The 22,021-nt window shown below is 34.5% G+C and overlaps 1 protein-coding gene across 1 annotated transcript in view; it reads right to left on the reverse strand.

The window, feature by feature from the left end:
• Positions 1 to 696: 696 nt before the first annotated feature.
• LOC115880482 overlaps positions 697 to 22,021 on the reverse strand; it is a 53,516-nt gene continuing 32,191 nt past the window's right edge. The window contains exons 3-5 of the mRNA XM_030897689.1: positions 16,180 to 16,350; positions 2,509 to 2,653; positions 697 to 832 (exon numbers count right to left, since the gene is read on the reverse strand). Coding sequence (XP_030753549.1) covers positions 697 to 832; positions 2,509 to 2,653; positions 16,180 to 16,350 — 452 coding nt within the window. The remainder of the gene's footprint in view (positions 833 to 2,508; positions 2,654 to 16,179; positions 16,351 to 22,021) is intronic.

Here is a 22,021-nt window from a genome sequence, read left to right on the forward strand (position 1 = left end):
ATGCGTCTCTTACAAAATACCAATTTATCTCAATTATCCTATGCCAGACATCCAAAGTTAATAAATGAGAAGAACTGAACAAAAGATTATGAAAGATAAAGCTGCGAATTATTTCGCTTATATCAAAAACAGAAACTTTTTAATTCAATAAAAAGTTTGTTTAATGTTATATTTTATATCAGATAATTTGTCTGAAGTAAACTTTAAATATTTTATACTTTATTTTATATAAAAAACAAAGTTGATGATGATTCTAGAAAAAGGAAATGCCTTAAATTATTTTTTGAAGTCACGAAATGATAAAGCTAAAAAAATTTCTTTCAGAATGTACTTGTAGGTTTTTTCTAACTGTCAAAATAAACTCTAGTAGAATAATAAAAACGTAAAGCGTAAATTTCAATTTTGCTGTCATATTTTGGGATATGACAAAGCAAAGTGCAATTACTAAACGGATTATCATTGGGCTAAGTAACAGGCAACTAAGCCACTCTGTATCTTTTACCATTTCCGAGAGCCAATTTTGAAATACCCTGTATAAATTTAGACAGTATCGCAACTTAATCAGCACTGAAACAGATTTACAACGCTACACGTTGAATAGACAAGAAACTTAAGAATTTATTTAGAGAATCTTGTTCTAATGGAAAATTGTTTGGCTAAGCATAGGAGACACCTCCAAGCTAACAAAAACTAGTGTTACTTACCGATGCAGGGATTGTGATTGACCATGCTGAACATCCTGTCGCATCGTTTCTTCATGTGATTGTTTGGACATATGCAACCGAACATCGGAGATCGCCTCAAGCTTGACCATGCTTCGAAACACAGTTCCCTAAAAAGAGAGCAAGAATTTAGATAAAAAAAAGTGTCTATAAATTTTCTGTAAAGGCTCATCATATCAGTAACTCACTATAAGTAACTAACTAATAAATTTTCTGTAAAGACTTATCATTCTGTAAAGGCTCATCATATACCAACAACCGTTCTGAAGATATTTAGAATAGAAATAGTCAATAAATGTCATTAATGACAAAAAATAAACATATGTTCAGTAGATAGTTATTTGATTGAAATGATTAGAAATTGGGGAACTTTTTGTTTTTTAAATTAATCATATTTTTTTTCTTCGAAAAGAATAATGATAAAACAGTTTCTGTTAAACTTTTGGTACAAAAACATTTCAAATTTATGATTTCAGTAATAACTATTTAGTCAAAATGTTTAATTTATGTCAATGATGACAGATATTGAGTGCATCTGGTGGGACAAAAACATAAGACCAAACACAAAAGTACATATTGGAAGAGCCCTAGTGGAGTCGGTAGTAACTTATGGGTGTGAAGTTTGGACCTTAAAAGCTGAACAAAAGCGAGCTTTGAATGCACTCGAAATGGACTATTTGAGACGCAGTGCGGAAGTATCTAAACTGGACAGAGTTAGGAACGTGGAAATCAGAGCCAAAATGGATGCCACACAGACAATAGTGGATAGAGTCGAACAGAGGGGCCTTAAGTGGTTTGGACACTTGCTACGCATGGAACATCAAAGATGGCCCTACCGTATCTACAGCTGGTCACCTCCTGGAAAAAGGAAAAAAGGACGGCCTAGAAGATCTTGGAATGAGGCCATCAGAAGGGCAATGGAGGACCGTAACTTGGAAGAGGAAGATGTTCTTGATCGTAACAGGTGGCGGTTAGGCGTGGGGATGCGACGTTAGTTGCGACAACCCTGGAGTATATATATGACAGATATTGATAATTTCGATTCCAAATATCTCGAGAACCATTACTAAATTATTTTTTTTACTGAGTTGTTTTTTACAGGTACGGAAAAAAAGTTATTACTCTTCAAACAAGTTAAAAAATATGTAGGTGGCGCCCTCTACAAGTAGGAGTGATATTTACACCAAAATCAAAATTCTCATGTCAAAAAACTCCCAGACACCAATTTTCATCCAAATATTGACGTTACTTCAGAAATTATTTGGAAAAATCGAAATAAAAATTAAACTTCTACACCCTGTATCTCCGAAACTAAGCATTTTAGGACATACATTTATACGAACTTTATTACTTATTTTTATCTACAGAACATGCTGCCGAAGTTTCCGGAATACAGTTCCGACCACCCTGTATAATATAGTTGAAAATTTAATAACAATTCTAATATAAGACCTGAAAGAGAAAATAATAGGGTAAGGAAATAGAGCATATATAAAATAAAAATGTGTAAAAAATGTAATGTAATAAAAAATTAAATATATCAAAACCAACAGTAGGAATGGCCAATTATAATTAAAAAAACTTCTTAAATACTATGGCCCCCGCGTTTTTCAACGTCCCGCCTGCCAGATAGTAAAAAACTGATCAAGTTATGATTAAATTAAAAGCACAATAAATAAATATTATATAAAAAAAATAAAATAGTAATATTAAAGAATAAAATATAAAAAATATAATCAGAAAAAAATTAAACCAGTGAGAATTAAAGATAATAAAATTGACATACCTATCCTCCATCCGGCATTTGTTATCTCTAACTTTGCAGTGGGCCTTAAAGTCCTCGTAGAGCTTTATGCATTTGGGCTCCTGCTGACATACGTAGTGGGCGTGGGTGCAAGTTGGCAACGCGTCAACCGGATAAGGATCTTTTTCTGAAACAAAGCCAAAAGCGATACGTTTTAGTTACATTTCCCTGTTTCGTCCTTGCCGATATTTCTAGTTTTATTATCTTTGTTTGTGGAGAAATAAACAGTGTATTAAAGTAAGTTTATTATATTATCGTATGATCAAAAAAAAACGGCGTCAGCGCTGGCTATGAAATGAAGATCGCTGTCATTTTGTATATAAAATTATATGGGGAATGTCATCGATGTTTATTTCTAAGCCAACTAGACGCCGTTTTTTTTTGATCCAAATAAACCTAATACCGTATTAGGTTTATTTGGACTTATATCTTTTGATAGGGATTAATAACCAAACAGCAAAATAAATTCTATAAATAATAGTTTTTTTCATAAAACACGCTTTGTGATGTTTCAAGTGTACAGTAATTTTATCTCTACATTTATGTGTCGGCTTGTTAGGCTTTTTTTAAGTTTCTTAAAACTTACCGTTTAAAACTTACTAACTTAACTAAATGTACAGATCTATGGTTCACAAGCCAGTTTGAAATTTAATTATCATTTTACAAGTATTGTTAACAAGGCTTATAAGATGCTTGGATTTGTGATCAGAAATTCTAAGCATTTTGGCACCAGTGTAGTATAATAACCCAGGGTCGTTTTACAAAGTTGAAGAAGTAAGGTTTTAGCCAATTGTATAAAAATAATTTAAATGATTGATTGAGACAGTAGGAATTGTGAATACCGTACCGAGAAAAAGACGAAAATAAACACAAATGAACCAACAAACTAAACCAAACCAAAACAAACCTAACCAAGGCAATCAAAAAACGCTGTAAGCTAAAACTCGTCTATTTAGAAATTCTAATAGCCGAGCCTAGTACTTTTCAAATCTTGCTATATTTTACAATATATTTTATCAATAAATAAAAATGGTACACTTGCTCAAGAAATGTTTTTGCGTGTCTATGTTTAGAAAAATTTATAGAATGAAAAACAGAAACGTGTTTTCATGTAACTGGTTTCAGCTATTCTAAAGTTGAGAAACTGAAAATTATGCATTTTCGCAGAAAAATGTTTGTGTCATACTATTCAAAAACGCTTCGTAATACTAAATAAATCACCACAATACACCAAAATACTTTTACACTGGACGCGCGTTTCGCTAACCATGTTAGCATCATCAGCAGATGATTATAAACTGAACTACAATCTACAATTTGAACGTTTATATACTCGCTCAGTGGGCACCGAGTGGGCGTGGCAAGATCTAGCCAACCGAGTCAGAGCCCACCGAGCGTAACAGTTAGATTTCCGCCACTAGAGTAGTAGGAACAAAGGACTTGAAGGAATTGGACCGTTGTCTCTGTTCATAATATATTTACATTTATTAATTCTGATGCTTTCATATGCATATAATTGCCTGTAATTTGAGACTTGTTTAATTAATTTTACTTACTTTACTTGTTCATGTCCGGAACATTCTATATTTTCTCGGCCCAATATTGAGCCACGTCCAATGCTTCGGGTTTGCTTTGCCATAAATCGTCGGAGTTACAATGTGCAGGACAATTAACGCACTTTAGAAGGTGTTCCATATCTTGTGTCATCCCACAGTCACATTTGTCTTCATTTGGTTGCGCAAAGCCCATCTGATCAGATTGGTTTTTACCGGAGCAACTCCTGTTCTTATGCGGTTCGACATTCTCCAGGTTTTAAAGTTGGACGAGGTATCACTCGGCAGGCTTTCTGACAGAGGATAGTTTGTGGGTGGTTCATCCAGGGGGCTGCTGAGAAATCGTCGTCTGGATTTTAGTCTTTTAGATTCTTGGTATTGCCCGAAAAGTGGATGACGATTGTCGAATTTTTTTTTAAACTTCTCGCTGAATTCATGTGCCTCCCTACGTGAGTTAGAACTAGACCAGACAGGGCAGGCGTATTCGGCTGTGGAGAAAAATAGCGCTTGTGCCGTCGTTCTTAGAACATCAGGTTTAGCACCCCACTTACTGTGGGTTAGTTTTCTTAATATATTGTTCCTCGCAGCCACTTTTTGACGTTTTTTTTCGCAGTGGTGTTTGTAGGTTAGAGATCTGTCGAGTGTGACTCCAAGGTACACAGGTTTATTTGTGTGTTCCAGGGTCTCTCCGTTCCAATCGACCTTAAGTTTGCGGTTTGCTAGTCGTGTGTGAAGGTGGAAAGCACAGACCTGTGTTTTGGAAGGATTTGGTTTTAAGGAGTTCAGCTCATAGTAAGCAGACATGGCGTTTAAAGCTCTCTCTAACCTTGCTTCAACCTCTTCAAAGGTTCTTCCTTGAGCCGTAATGCCCGCCTGGGCATTACGGCTTATGATGACCTTGGCATTACGGCTCACCTACGGCATTACGGCTGATGAACTCATCAGCGTATACAAAGTGTTTTGTGTCTTCCGGTGCTGGCTGGTCGTTGGTGTAGATATTAAACAAAATCGGAGCCAGCACGCTTCCCTGGGCTAGGCCGTTTCTTTAGTATCTCCAGCGGCTTTTTTTCCCTTCAAGGGTGACATAGAATTGACGGTTTTGCTGGAGTGATTCTATTATCTTCATTAATTGGTAGTCTCCTGTTGTGTTATATACTTTTGACAGCATTTTGCGGCGGTTGACGGTGTCGTAGGCAGCGGTTAGGTCGACAAGGACCAGCCCCGTAACTACTTTGTTTTTAATATCCCTTTTCTATATGCTCTGTGAGCGCTAAGACTTGATTGGTGCATGATTTCCCAGGTCTGAAGCCAGCCTGTTGGGGTATGATTTTTGAATCGACGACGTTGCTAATTCGATTTAGTATCAGTCTTTCATATAGTTTAAATAGATGACACAGCAGCGAGATTGGTCTGTAGCTATTCGCAGAGTTGGGATCTTTCCCTGGTTTTAGGAAGGCACCTACATTTGATTTTTTCCAAAGCTTTGGTATCCTGAAATTCTCTCGGCAATGGTTGAAGAGTTGTAAGAGCGATTGTTTTGTGTCTGGCCCAAAATGTTTGATTTGTTCGACGCACATATCATCGACTCCGGCAGCTTTCCCGTTTTTCAGCGTATTTATGCCATCGTTGAGTTCCTTTATTGTAAAAGGAGAGCCAAAATATCTATTTTCACTGCGTATATCTCGATGCAGTCGTGCTTTCTGACCTTTTGTCGTGGGCTTTCCATTTAGGAGGAGTTGGTGGGCTACTTGATTGGCTGTTACTTTGGGTGGTTCCTGGGTTTGTTTGGGGTCACCATCAAGTTTCTTGATGAGGTTCCATGCTATCTTACTGCTGTGTTTCATGTCCATCCTTTCTAGGGACTCTATCCACTTTTTTTGTCTTGTCTCGCTAAGTGTGGTCATCAGAGTTGTTCCGCATGTTATTGTTTCATCACTAAAGGGGTCCTTGGAATATAGCTCTTCATATTTGGTTAGTATGTCCTTCGTGTTACTAATAAGCCCTGGGATAAAGTTTTGTCTACAACCTCTTGGAATATGTTTTCTTGATATTTTGCGCAGAGTGTCCACAAAGTCCGTGTAGTGATTAGGTGTAGCGTCGACCTTTTTAATTGCCTTATCGAATGCCTCGGTAAAGTCCGCCCATTTAGCCTTTCTGAAGTTGAATCTTCTACGAAAGGGTACCGTGGCAGATCTCACAGCCGAGAAAACCTTCGAGCTTCATAGACATTTTTGACACAACAGTCTTCGATGTTACTGCTGATAAAGCAGTTATCTGGGTTGAACCCTCGCTTCCAGATTTTGCTCATAAAGGAGCAAGGTAGCTTTGAGTCGTGCAGCAGTTGGAAGTTTCTTGTTTCCATCCATCCCTCCAAGATGCAGCCGTTCGCGTCGGTTTCTGTATAACCCCAGTTAATACTATGGCAGTTGAAGTCGCCTATGATAAATTGGGTTTTTTGGCTTCCGAAGTTTCCTGGCATATTAAGTTCGGTTTTTTCACCTGGGGGTTTGTAGACTGATGTAACCGTGAAAGGTCCGCATTCTATAGTGAGAATCTCGGTTCCATTCATTACAGTTTTGCCTGTGGGGGTTAAGTTAGTGTCGGGCTTGACGAAGATTGCACTGCCGTATTTGTTGTGTGGTGCCTCGATAGCGAGTCGCATTCCTTCTATTTTAGGCCTGTGCGCTTGTTCATCTCTATGCGTTTCCTGTAGGCATAATATGTCCCATTTGTGAATTTGGCATAGTTGGGAGATCAGGTCTTGTTTGTTCCGGGTAAATCCTTCGACGTTCAGGCTAGCAATTGTCAGAGATGGCTCTGAGCAGTGCCTTTTGTTTCTGTTCTTAGCTTCTATTGGGTTCCGGTGGTGGAAGGATTGGCCGATGTCCTTGCGGGCATCGTTACCAGGGGGCGCCGGCATTTTCTAGCTTATTGTTTGGCTGCTGCGAAAATACACACGTGGAGGCTCCTTCCTTGCTCCCCCAATTAATTTTAAATTATTAAGATATATACAATGTTCTTTATCAACAATATGTTCGGCAACGCAAGATTTATCCGGTCTACCATATCTTATCTGAGCTAAATGTTCTTTAAATCTACTTAATATTGATCTTCTAGTTTGCCCAACATATTTCTGATTACAACCTTTACAAGAAATTTTATAAATACCCGACCTTTCCAGTTGAGGTGTTTTATTCTTTGGATTACCTAATAATTGTTGTATCTTATTATTAGCACTATACACAAGTTTATAATTGACATTCTTAAAAATTCCTTTTAGACCACGAGATAACTCTCTATCAAACGGTATTGAAAAATATTTTGACGTGTATAAAAAGCACAATAAAAACCACGTATGTTTAATTTAATTTTTTATCCAGAATTTAAAAATATGCACAACACCAGTTGCTTTTATAACAATATATATTTTGCTGTACGTACAGCGAATTAACACAAACTATTTTGAAATATAAAAAGAATTAATTTTGTTCGTATAAATGTTAGGTTAAATATTAAACCGTTGTAAAAATTACCATATGAATTAAAATGCTTGTTTTAACTGTATAAAATTTGATGTAAATTGTATTGTACGAGTTTGTTTTAAATTAATGTTATGAATATTTATGTTTTAATTTTTTATACGCATGAATAAAAATTGGAATTAAATATTTATACAAGTATTCTTCTCAAGAAATAATTTTTATACAAAATCAACAATATTTAACTTTGATGTTTTCTTAGTCAATTCGCTGAGATGATCTTGATTGTGATTTTGTTTTGTAATACCAAAAAAAGGTATATTACCGGTAAATGACTATTCAATTGAAGTTGCAAGAATAAGTTTTGATTGCTTTGGTTTGAATTTTTTAGTGTTTTTCTGTTTTTTTTTTAAATTTTGACTGCTTTGAATGTCTTGATTAGGCAATTCAATTGTAAAACAATAAATTTTCAATCAGATGCTGTGTCGATAAGATCAGTTTTATAATTTCAATTTTTATAATTCATTTAAGGGTTAATTATTTATTTACTGATATGATTTTGAAATATATATTACCCAAAAAAATCAGATTTCATGAAAAACATAAAATGTTAAGTTACTGTCAAGTCTCAGAATGCGGGTCTTTTACTAGAAAAAGTAATGTGCTCTTATATAAAACCAAGTCAGTTATTTTAGTTATTTAGTGTTTATGGAAACACCTGTTCAAAAACGTTGTTATAAACGATTATCTAATCAATTACCTATCAACTTTTATGGTGACCGTATCAGTATTAGAGACCTTTATAATAATTATAACGACTTGGTAATTCCACTACTAATTAACATTAACTACTAAATACAAAGCCTTGAACTGCTACTGTTCAATTTGCGAAGTTTCTCTCTCTTATCCATGTTTATCACATGAAATGCAAATTTTGCGTCAAAAACGTAAGTCCATTATATTTCTTACATCGTACGGTTATTTTTTTACTCCGATAGTTTCCCGTAAATTTTTGTGTGATTTTCTGTGTTTATTTAGTTATTTGTTAATTAAGTTAGCATGGGGTACATATGGAAGAAACTCAATCATATTCAAAGAATGACACTCTATCTAAAGAAGAAAACATTCGACCAATTAAATTAAAACCAGTGCGAAATCTGGAATATAATAATAATATCAATAAAAAATTAACCCAGTGCGAAATCTGGACACTTAAAACGGACATCACAAGGAAAGTACAGGTCGCACAACATTCAATGGAACGAAATTATGCTGGGAATAACAAGAGAGACCATAAAAGTATAGAGAGGATACGACAAAAGACCCGGATAATAGATGTCATCCACAGAGTCAAATCCCTCAAACGGCAATGGGCAGCACACCTGGCAAGAAGAACGGATAACAGATGGACCACAAAAATTACAGCATGGTACCCACGAGGAATTAAGAAATTTGGAAGAAAAACAACCCACCCTCAGATGGAACCATGATATTAGGAAATTAGCAGAGATAACTTGGGCCCGCATAGCTACCAATAGACAATAATAGGTCCAACTACAAGGGAAGTATGTAAGGGAGACTACACCATAATTAGAAATGGTTAAATAAGCTGAAAATGATGATGATATTTTTGATGGATTTTTGTTTTATTTTCTGATAACTAAACTTGAAGGTAGGTAACCAAACTTTTAAGTAGAGTTTCATTAAGTTCTGAAATTAATAGGAGATCACAACTAAACTGGTGGATATTACTCGTAGTTTATTCGGTTTTATTTCGAAATTAGAAACACACGATGCATAACAGAACTTTTTCCGATCCATATATGTGCACGCGGCGCCGAGCCAGAAATGGCCCAAATTTAAAATCTCCAATCTCGTTGGCCGTAAAATCGATAGCAGGAAACCGAAAATTGGAACAACCTTTCTCAGTCATAATTTCCACATGCGATCAACTACGAAAGACAGCTCAAATGCATTTGTGGAATAAGGTTAAAAGGAGCATAAAAGTTATTGGCAAAAGTGTTCGGTTGATTATAAAGACGTTTACTTTATAAATTATTACGGGTTAACCACGGATTATCTCTCTATCAAGTGGTACTAAAACACAATTTGATATGTCTCTATATACCCACTTGAAAAGTCGAGTTCAAAGAACCATAATTTTTCAACATACTTTTAATGGAGAGTATTGTATATATGTTCATAATTTATGATTATAACATCTAATCAACCAAGTCTCAAATTACAGATGAATATGAAAGCAATTCAAAATATATTACTCTAGTGACGGTAGTTAATAATTACGCTATCTTTTCTATATCACTTTGATTTTAAAAAAATGTATTTACCTATATTTCATAGAAGACAATATGAAAATAAATTTATATTGACACTTTTGTAAGTAGATATACAATATTACTCAGGATTAGATGTTCATGGAGGATTACTTAAGATCAAAATCTGAAATTTGGTTGTTGCAAAAACTAGCAAATATATAGTTAAGTTATAGCAAATTTCAGGAAAGACTGTAAAATAGTCAATTGTCCAGCGAAGAAGAAATCTTGGTAAAGTTTGAACCAGTAAAGAATTGAAAATTAACCATCTAAGATTCGCTGATGCATAGTCCTAATTATTGTCAATAGTCCTGAAGAACTACTAGCACAAATCAACGAACTACAAATCAACTACAACAAAATGAATTTAGCAAAATCTAAAGTAATGAACAGAAAAAATGGTAAAGAGGAAAGACATTCTAATAACACAACACTGAAAATAGTAGAAGAATAAATATATTTAGGACAACTAATACACAGTTCAGAATCTCAGCTACCAGAAATTAACAGAAGGAATAAGTTAGTATAAAGTACCTAATATGGAAGAAATTGTTTATTGAGAATTATTTATGGTATATGCATACTTACCAGTATGCATGCGAAACGTGGACACTTAAAACTGATGTTATAAGGAAACTGCAGGCAACATAACGTTCCATAAAAATTAGCAGGGATAACTTGGACCAATAAGGGTCCCAATTACAAAGAGATTATCCAAATAGAGTAAGGGCTGACAAAGGTTAGTTTTGGGTCGAGATTTCCGTATGTAAGAAGAGTACAATGCGTTTATAATGTATTGAACACAGAGAGAACAGTGAAAACGTTGCCAAACGTATGAAATAAACCGAGACTCTGTGCACATTGAGAATGGAAGAGACATGGAAAGGGATATAGTAGATTCGTCGCGGTCGACCCAATCAGTACTTAAAATTCTAGATAAGGCTGTACATCATGCGTTCAGCTTCATGATTTAATTACGACTCGTGATACTTTGTTTATTTATTAACGAGTCGTTGTAATTTTCCCTATAGTTTGTAAATTTTAAAGTGCAAGTTAGAACTTGCACTTTTGGTAAAAATAAGTGGAATTGAGTTGGTGTTCGACAGTGGTCACGCTATTAGAACTCTAAATTCAAAAATCAATATCTCGAAATCTATTAGAAATAATTGATTGTAGTTTTTCAAAAACTTTCTTAATATTTCTGCTATATTTTCTTCGCAGACAGAATTTGAAAATCTTTATAAATAAATAAGTTACATGATTGCTAAAAATTGCTGTGCACTAAAAGTAAATGGAAGGTTCTTTTTTAAATTTTTGAATGGAAAAAAAAAGCTTATCGAATTTTTCTTATTTAAACATCTTGTAAAAGATCCGAACTTGTTATGTGTTAAAAAGTTCAGTTTTTAAATTATCGCAATTACTGACTGTTTTCTGGTTATAAAAAAATGGATACCCTAACGATATCCTTATACATTTACATCCATATCATCACACTTTCATCATTTACATTTCAGATGCTCAGAAACATATGTAATGATTTTATCTAGTTATCTGTTTGATAAAAGAGTATTTTAAGAATAAGCCGTTTACGATCGTGATTTTATTTTACTTGATAGGGAAAGGCGTACCGGAGTAATGTGACAACGCCGCAACAGCACACCGTCGCATTTCTCTCACTCCGACTTAATAAGATTCCAATGCGATTTACTTCCACACATGTAAATACCGACCCAAAAGTAATAGTTACCAGCACGGTATGAGGGAGGCTAGGTTAGGTTAGGGTTGCCAACAATCCTCTATTCCAGAGGACAGTCCTCTTTTTGATCTTACTGTCCTCTTTTCCCTCATGTATTGAAAAAGTCCTTTTTCTTACATACCACACTCAAAATCTAAAAAATATTCGTCTATCGCCACAATGTTTTAAAAAAATGTTAACCAGTGTATTTCTCCCGCTACTCCCACTTGTTTTTACAGAAATGAAAATGAAGAAATACATACAACCAAACTTATATGGAATCACTCTTTATTTCTGACTATATTTCTTGCAAGGATAAAAATTCGTATACAACTTTAAGATAAGGCTTTTTGTTGTAAATAAACCTGATAATATAGAATAAACGACTACTGCAATTTATTTTCTTTTGAATTTTGTGTTCAGTAGTAAAATCACGATTGTCCGGTAATTTTCATTCAATCCAAAAAAATTAAACAATGCCTTATGTTGGATTAACAGATATATAGAGGGGAAGAATTATTGCTCTCACCGAACAAGACATGCTCCAGAAAGACGTAGCAGAGATAGTAGGCGTTACTCAGGGTGTTGTATCGAAAACATATGGAAGATACTTGGAATTAGGAACACACAAAGACCCAGACAAAGTCGTGAACGAGTTATAACTGAACAACAAGACCGCCTTGTGTGCTGAATTGCTAGAATAAATCCCAATATTTCTCATCCAGAGCTACAAAGACAACTTCTGGCAGCTACAAGTGTGAACATTTCAATTGAAACCATAAGAAAAAGGCTTCGTGCATTAGGGTTTTACAGTAGGAGAGAGTTACGGATCCCACATTTATCTCGGCAAAATAAAATTGACCGGCTAAATTGACGCCTTCAACATCAAAACTGGACAACTGAGAATTGGCAAAATGTTCTATTTTCGGGTGAGACCAGAATTGGACTAAGATAAGATAATCATCGAATTCGCGTTCTCAGAGCTCCAGGAAGACGAGCAAGACTTCAGGCTGCCAAATCTGTACCAAGATATAAAGGAGGAACTGTAATGTTCTAGGGAGATATTATACTGGGAGCAAAAACTCCATTGTTACCACTTCAACAAATTTTAACGGGTCGGAGATATGTTGATTTGGTGCTAGAACCAATCGTTAGTCTTTGGAGAGCTGCAATTGGGGATACTTTTAACTTCATGCAGGATAGTCCACCTCCCCATACCAGCAGAGTGACTAGAGAATGTCTTGAAACAGAAGGTGTCATAGTTTTGAACTGGCCTGCCTATTTACCAGATCTAAACCCTATCGAACACTTGTGGGACTAACTCAAAAGAAGGGTTAGAGCTCGTCGAAACAATCCAGGAAATCTCGCACAGCTTACTGATGCAGCATTAGCAGAATGGGAGAACATACCCTAAGACAACGTGGATAATTTAGTAAGAACCATGCCAGCGCGGATAGAAGTTTGCATAAGAGCTAGAGGTGGCAACAAGGAATATTAAAATTATCAATTTTCTTTTTGTTTATGCTTTTTGGCCATTAAAAATTTAAATCTTAATTTCGTTTCAGAGACCAAAAAAATACCATTTTGTTTATTTTGGGAACTGATTAATTTTTTTTATTTCTATATGGATTATTTTTCATTAAAAGTCATTGGTAAGGACTGAGTTTTATTAATAAACATAAAATTTTCATACATCTCAAAAATTATGAAAAATAATAGATGATTCCATATAAGTTTGGTTGTGTGTATTTATGTACAAGAAATATTTGTGGAAGCGATAAACATATTTAACTATTTTGTGTTTACTTACTGTAACATAAGCTGTTTTGAAAAAATAGAGGTTTTGTAGAAAATGGTTTGTTTTATTTTAACAAGTTTTGAGTAGCTATAAATATTTTTAAGAAAGTAAGAAAACCAAACCATCAATCGCCTGCCATTTTTTACCCTCGCGTCCTCTATTTTTTATTATGAAAGAGCTGGCAACCCTAGGTTAGGTTGTAGTGTAGTCCACCGTAATCGGAAACAGTTTAATAAGCTGATAATGATGATGAAGATAATGATGATACAATAATTGTCAACTTCAGACCAGGAAGAAAGTTTGTATGTGCTACGAAACTAAATCAAAATACATAATTTATGTTTAGAACGACAAAGGTTTGTATATAAAACTTTAAAAGCCTCGTAAAGAGAGATCCAAAGAGGCCGACAGCGTCTTTACAGCTCCCAAGGTAAAAAAGCAATAGGAATAATCTGATTTCTTAGCTCCAATCGAGCGGCGGTTTACAGAGCGAGATACCGTTAAACCTAATTCTAAAAGTTCTCTTCCTTCCGACTTGGAGGGAAAACGACGAATCGATGAAAAATAATGCCGTTTCCGGGGTCTTATTTTTCCGCTCTCGTTTGTTTCTATCGAGAAAATTGTCCGATATTAACTTTACTGTATGCTTTTTTATCCGTGTCTTTACTTTTTGAAAGTATATATCCAGATAATTCAGTTTATATGAACCAAACAGGTATCTACAGGGTCCGGCAATAGTGCGTTGGGCATATGTAACGCCTAGAATAAAGAACTTGAGAATTTTGTTTAAGTGATTCGTCGCCGTCGCGTTCTACTATATCGGTCTCCGGAATAGGTCCTGAGGAACTAGTCCTTTGAGAAACTGGGAACTAGTTCTTTTCGTTCCGGGGTCGGAATAGTTCATTGGAACTAGTTCGTTCACGAATTACACACCTCTATTGGTTCTTGGTCATGGGCTTGCAGAAGACTTGCATTGATAGGTCTTGGTCTTGATCTTGATTTTTGTGCAAGACCAAGGCCAGTCTCTCTCATCACTACTAAACAATATCACTACTAATACATGACATTTACATTCGATTCTTGTCATTTTATTTCACAGATATTATAATTGCAAAACATTTTCCGATGCACGTCATCAATTATTTCGACATTGACACTAAACTCTATAAACCTGACTAAATGAAATTTTGGCAAAAATGTGTAAATTTGTTGTATAATTTAAGATACCGTTCAGCTCAGCATTTTACTTTATAAAGCAAATGATTGTAACATATATTTTATTTTGATTAAAGCTGCAAAAATTAATTTAAACCGAATTTTATTATCGCTATGTTAGTCACATTGCGCCATTTTCAGCAAGGTTGTCGTTTATTATTTGACAATTATCCTAATGTTAGTCATTATTTTGTACAATATCGTGTTGTCGTCGAATCTTTGTGAGTAATTCTCGTTTATTTGTCTATTTTCATAGTCTTTTTTTAAATTGTACTTTTAAGCAAAAACAGTTCTTTTAAGATTTATTGTATTGCATTTATTGAAATTGTGTGTTGAAAATATGCCGAAGTATTTAAATAGTCGAAGCAAAGAGCTTGTAGTTTTCCTGACCTAAAAATAATTTAACGAGAACGTGACAATAGATCCTTTATTACCCTTGACTGCAAATAGAGAAGTAAGTTTGATTGATAAGCACATTACACCACTTTCAAAGTTATTTCTACGTTAGTTTATATCAAATTCTGTGATTATTAGTCTGTGCCTGTGCATTAATAGCACCCTTTTACTTGTTATTACCACTTATGGCGTTGTAAGATTGTACATCAATAAATAAATAAATAACCCATAATAACGTTTAGAATAGACTGGAAAAATAGAATGGCAAATGACTAGAATAGAATTAGTGATGGGATAACTCGAGCGAAAATTCGATTGCGATGCAAGTGACGAGTTACGAGCGACGAAAGCAAGCGATCCTAGAATGAAATAAACTGAAATCCGATTTTAATGTGACATACTCGATAAAAAGCCGAGCGAATTTTCTACATACATTGCAAGTAGCAAATTTATACGACGTTATCCGTTGCGTATCTGAGTGACAACATTTTACAATATACATCAGCAATGCTTTGAAATAAACTAAATCAAGTGAACTACTCGTCCCTCGTCGCTTGCTACTTGCCATTCATCGCCAAAAGAAAATGTGCTCAAATTACTGCTGCTTGGCGTTACGAGTACAACAAGCGACGGGAGAAAAACCGTATTTTAAAATACGAGCGATGTTTCGCTCGAGCGATCGCTCGATTATTGAAGCCGTTTGAAATTCGAGTACTTGATTATTGAAATTAATCAGTTTTGCCCATCACTAAATAGAATGGCTTGTATAATGGACCAGTTTTTGCCAATATGTAATAAGTAAAATAAGCTATAAAACAAATAAATCAATTAATTACTAAAATATTAGTTATTAAATTAAAAATAAAATGTAATTTTTTTTAAAAAATGATATAATAAATATAATGTTTGTCACTTTTAAATTAAGATTCATCTAATAAATCCATCACAATCTGGCAACGCTGTCGCCATCGTTTGTCACTCAAACTTGATCACGTGCATCGGAAATTGTTTTGCGATTACCATATATAAAAAATTCTGTTTTTTTTTGTCATGGCGCCTGTCGAAATCTTTCCTAGCTTCTTAGATATACCATACTATTATGTTCTCTATATCCTGCTAAAAAAACTGTCAATAATGCACGTACCTCTCTCTTTGACGAACACGCAGGGATGATCGAATAGGAAATCCCGGAAGGAGTTGCACTCGGGGTCGACGTGCGGCTCCCTGCACAGGCACGTCGGCTTGAAGAAGGGAAACGCCTGCAGGGTGCGGAGGGCGGCCTGGCATTTCGTCACGGTAACTGTCGAACAGGCCACTGAAAAGAAAAAAACAGAAATAAAATTGGACAAAGGGTGATAAATATTGGATTTAGAATGGTATGGATTGTACAAAGCTTTTTGCATTAAAACTCACTACTTCTTTATTTAGCTGTTGAAAACCCAAAGGTTTCAACCTCAAATGTATTCGATAGTTAACCATATATAAAAATAGCTTACGGTAGTGTTATATAAAAATAATTGAAACCAGTGCATTTTAACCTGCTTGGAACACGAATTGTACCTGGTAGATCATTAAAGTATCTCGGGTTGTGGCTGGACAGCAAGCTCACTTTCTCCATACACGTACACCGTACCATAGAAAAAGCGGAAAAAACAATGTCCGCCCTTTCCAGACTTATGCCCAATATAGCTGGTCCAAGCGAATCGAAAAGGAAAACACTGGCATGTGTAATGCAATCCAGATACTCTATGCTGCACCAGTGTGGAATAACGTAACTAATAATAAGGCACTTACCCGGAAACTCACCAGAGTTCAGAGGCTAATGTCCATTAGAGTAACTAGGGCCTACAGGACAATCTCAGCTGAGGCAGTCGGAGTGATAGCTGCAATACCACCCATAGACCTCCTTATCAATGAAAGAGCCAACATAGACAACGGACAGGACAGAGCCACGGCGCGAAATTCCCTAATGGCCAATTGGCAGAAGCGCTGGAGGACTAGTACAAAAGGCCGATGGACACACAGGATCATCACAAACATTAGCAACTGGCAGAATAGGCGCTACGGGGAGGTCGACTACTATCTCACTCAGGCCCTCTCAGGGCACGGCTGCTTCAATGCATTCCTATATAAAAGGAAAAGAGCAACTACGGAGATTTGTAGGTACTGTGAAGCAATAGATGATGCTGAACACACGATTTTTGCCTGTCCTAAATGGCACAACGCAAGAGAGATATATGAGAAGGAACTGGGGAGGCCGTTTACTCTGGAGAGCTTTGCCTTGGACAATATGGGAGAAGAAAATGAATGGAAGATTACCTATAATGTTGTACGGACGATCATTAGGACCAAGGAACAAAAAATGAGAACTTTGGGACAAGAGGAATAGTAAGCCAGTTACCACGTTGAAGTAATGCGAGAGCAGTTCCAGCGTGGAGCATGGATTGGCAAAGGGGGGTTTTTAGTCGGTACAAACCCGACACGGCCTACGTCCATCCAACATCGGGTGTCTTTTGAAGATTTTCCCCTCCATAAAAAAATATATAAAAATAATATATTCATATATGATGATTATATAAATTATATTCAGTATCATATATAAATTATATATGACCATCATATATACAAATATCATACATAAATAATATATGATATCATATATAATTTATACAGGGTGATTCCTGTAAGTCGGTCATGCTTTCGAGGAATGATAGGGGACGTCGAAATATTAATTTTAATATAGCACACTATGGGTCGGAAATGCCTCTTACGCAAGATACAGGGTGTTAAAGTTTTTGAAAAATTAAAGATATTCTTTAATAGTTTTTTAACAGTTGAAAGTATCGTTATAAAATTTCATTATAGGAATCTACCTAACAGAAACACTTTAAATGTAAAAAGAAGAGGTTTTGGTTTTATCCAGTGGCGTAGCTGTGATACGCATCGGGTAATTTTTTCAAAAAAAAAATAGTACGCCACTGATAAAAATAAAAATTTCGGAGTTTTTTTTATTTACTCGGTTTATTTCCAAGGAAATAAACCGAGTAATTTCCAAAAATGTCTCTTGCAACTTTCTCCTATCTAACACCATTTTGTCACAATTTAAAAATAAATAATTTTTTTAATGAGAATCCTAAATACAGCGAAGTATTATAACTAGAGGGCAGAAACACATATGCATCGTAGCTCCCTTCATCTTGGGTAACTTTAGCACTTTTTACTATTAGTACTAAATAAATTTTTAAAAAATTATAAATTTAAACTAGAATTTTTTTTTATTGTTAATAATAAAATTCGTAGTAGTAGTTATAATTCGCATATTTAAGGTTCTCAGAAAAAAATATTTATTTTTAAATTGTGACAAAATGGTGTTAGATAGAAGAAAGTTACAAGAGACATTTTTTCTTGGAAATAAACCGAGTAAATAAAAACCTCCGAAATTTTTATTTTTATCAGTGGCGTACTATTTTTTTTTTGAAAATATTAGCCGATGCGTATCACAGCTACGCCACTGGTTGAAACTAAAACCTCTTCTTTTTACATTTAAAGTGTCTCCGTTAGGCAGACTCCTACAATAACATGTTATAACGATACTTTCAACTGTTAAAAAACTATTAAAAAATATCTTTAATTTTTCAAAAACTTTAACACCCTGTATCTTGCGTAAGAGGCATTTCCGACCCATAGTGTGCTATATCAAAATTAATATTTCGACGTCCCCTATCATTCCTCGAAAACATGACCGACTTACAGGAATCACCCTGTATATAAAAAGTGAATTCACATACATCACAGGTATACCTATGAACACAGTTGACAGATCCTCATAATGAAAAAAGTGGAAGAGTGTTTATCATCATATCGAGGGACTTTGCTGAGTAACCAGTTTGAAGCAACTATGTTTTAATATCACTTCATTCAGAATTAAAAAAAGTAAAAATATTTTAAGTTAACGTGTCCTTTTTGCTGCTAAGGTTAATCTGGACGGGGCCTACTTTGTTTACGCGGAATCTCAACCACGGTCCTAGGCCAATCATTGTCAATGGCCTACCGACTTGACAAGTGTCTAAATCGACTCTTACTCACGAGATACCCGATCTCATCCGGCCTCAAACCGGTGTGAATAAGCAGTTTGTGTCAAAAGATTTGCACTCTTACCATGGAACAACCGTGCGACAACGTTTCCAGACGGTGACCAGTCTACCTACTCGCATTTTCTAACGTCGCTTAACTTCGGTCATATATTGGGAATTGATATTTCAGAGTAGCTAAACCACATCACACACAAAACATTACGACAAAAAACATAAACCTTTGTGGCTAACGAAAGTAGCTCGTTAATATTAAGCAAATAAGACCATTATTATTTCGGGATAATTGTATTCAGATTTAGAATATATTTGATGAATATATTTTAGATAAAAGAGGGTTATGATAAAGGAATACAGCCCTGGGCATTGTTTCCAGGTGGGAGTAATTGCCAAAGCTCAGTGGAACGTTATCGTGGTATAACCAACTAGATTAGGTACGAAATTCACAATAAATTTAACTTAAAGTATCAAAAAGGAAGCAAAATATGTTTAAAAACATTCAGATTTTTTGCTACATTTCACGGCAATGTTATAATACCGAAATTGTGAATAAAATATGACTATAGTTTATTTTTCAAAGAAAAAAAATTCACAGTCCTTTACAAAGATGCAACCGGGGGGCATTGAAAATGATATACATAATAAAAACGTAAAAATATGATTAGTGTTAATATGACTGTATTACATACATATGTTTAAATAACGAAATTAACAAAAAACAACAGATTTAAACATTCACTGAAAAAGTAGTAATGTTAACATTAAATAAAACATTATCAATATTCAATAATAATTATGCGATCGCACCTATCCGTAAAACAAACAAGCAAAAAAACAAAATAACATACAAAACATCATTTTAACATGATGACAGATCATGATCGATGACAGATAAAGAATTCTTATACGGAAAGTTACACTTTACGATATAATTTTTTAACTGTTAAAGGCAAACCCCATTTAAACACAAAACTTTTTAATACCTACTACTGTATCTAAAAGACATTTTTTTTAAATTACTAAATTATTAGCCACGCTTCTGTTTTTCTTGAATATTGTGCGTCACGTCACAGATTAACAGGCCAACGTTTGCACCACAAGGCGATGCTGCAGACCACTAGGTAGACCGGTCGTAGAAATTTATGTTATATACATACAACTTGTAGTATATATATATATATATATATATATATATATATATATATATATATATATATATATATATATATATATATATATATATATATATATATATATACAACTTGTAGTATATATACACAAATATTATGATAAATTTATAAAATGTATATATATATTGTTATATATATATATATATATCGCAAAATATATATATATATATATATATATATTATATACAACTTGTAGTCAATCTACACAAATATTATGAAAAACTTTTTTAAAATGTGTTCAGATTTTGTTAAAAGTATAGGTCAAAATCGCAAAACTTAAATTTGATATGAGTTTCTTAGTTTTTATCTAATATAGTGGCGAATTGCAAAAATGCCTTTTCAATGAAAATTAATCAGTTAAATAAAATAATTTAATAAATTATTAATTATTTTTCCAACATATTTTACTTTGCAATTTGTTATAAATATTCAGACTCGCCAATATCGTAGTCCACCGTGTCCAGCCTGTTTAACCAAACGTAGGCCGATTCCTCTTCGGCGGCGTCGTGACCCTGGCCGATGGAAGAGTCTTGAAGACACTCATCCGCGCATAAGAACAACTTGACTGCGTAGCGTATTGCGTATTAATCGATTCTGAAACTTTCTTTCTCATGTATAACATGTTACGCAAGTTTATTATTTTAATCTCGATTTTAATAGATAAATGTGTGAAATACCACCTGAATATCTTCCGCCATGACATGTTGTTACTTTTTTGTTATGGTAAAGTGATTTGTATAAACTTTATTCAATAACTTATATTTTTCTCCATTTGTAATTTTTTAATTATAAGTGAAAATTAAGTATAACATTTTAGGAAAAAGAAACACTGTAATATTTAAAAGAATAAGAAGAATTATTTACTTATTTTGAAAGAAAAATATAGAAAAAACTCTTTCTATGGAAAAAAGTCTTTATACTAACCAGAATCCGGTGACATAATACGCGGTCTCACCGGAAACATTACTTGTTACTTCGCATAACTTGAAGAATATCTACATTTAATATTGAACACTTCAGAAATATTTCGTTCATATTATTGATGTCACTAAATAAACCCTTGTATAAAATTTTATACTTCTAGATGTTAAATGCTGTCCTCCATTCGCGAATTTCAAGTTCCAGAGCTTTACGCACTGGGCTACTCAGAACGGTTCTGAAAGGAGCTGAGCGCGATAGCCTAGGATATGGGTGTCCATATGGCGCAGAACAGTTCTGAACTTTATGACTCAATTGAATGGAGTGAGAGTATCGCGTTCTTGAACAGTTCAGAGCTGCACAACTGCATGAATGGAGGACAGTAGTAATAATGCATTTTTGTACAACAAACTTTCATTCCCTATGCTACTCCCTATGGGTATGAATTTCATAAATTCGCTATGTCCAAATAATTAACTCATGTCTTTTAAATGATACTTTGTGCAAATTTTTATGTGTATAATTCAGAGGTCACGAAGGTTTATATAAATTTTTACTAACTTTACCCATTTGGTTGATGAATTTCAATAATCTCTTCTAATTCTTTCTGTAGAATTTCATTCTTCTAGACCAAATAGTAAGGAATTTTCATACAACAAATTGTTCGACATAATTTTACACTCTAAGGGGATGAATTGCCTAAAATCGCTTTGCGTAGCTAATTCACTAATCACCAATGCCATTTAAACGAACCTTTGTGCTAATATTTATGTATCTAAAGCTGGCG

The sequence above is a fragment of the Sitophilus oryzae genome, unplaced genomic scaffold (assembly GCF_002938485.1).
Source record: "Sitophilus oryzae breed Bouriz unplaced genomic scaffold, Soryzae_2.0 scaffold_1624_pilon_pilon, whole genome shotgun sequence".
Lineage (NCBI taxonomy): Eukaryota > Metazoa > Arthropoda > Insecta > Coleoptera > Curculionidae > Sitophilus > Sitophilus oryzae.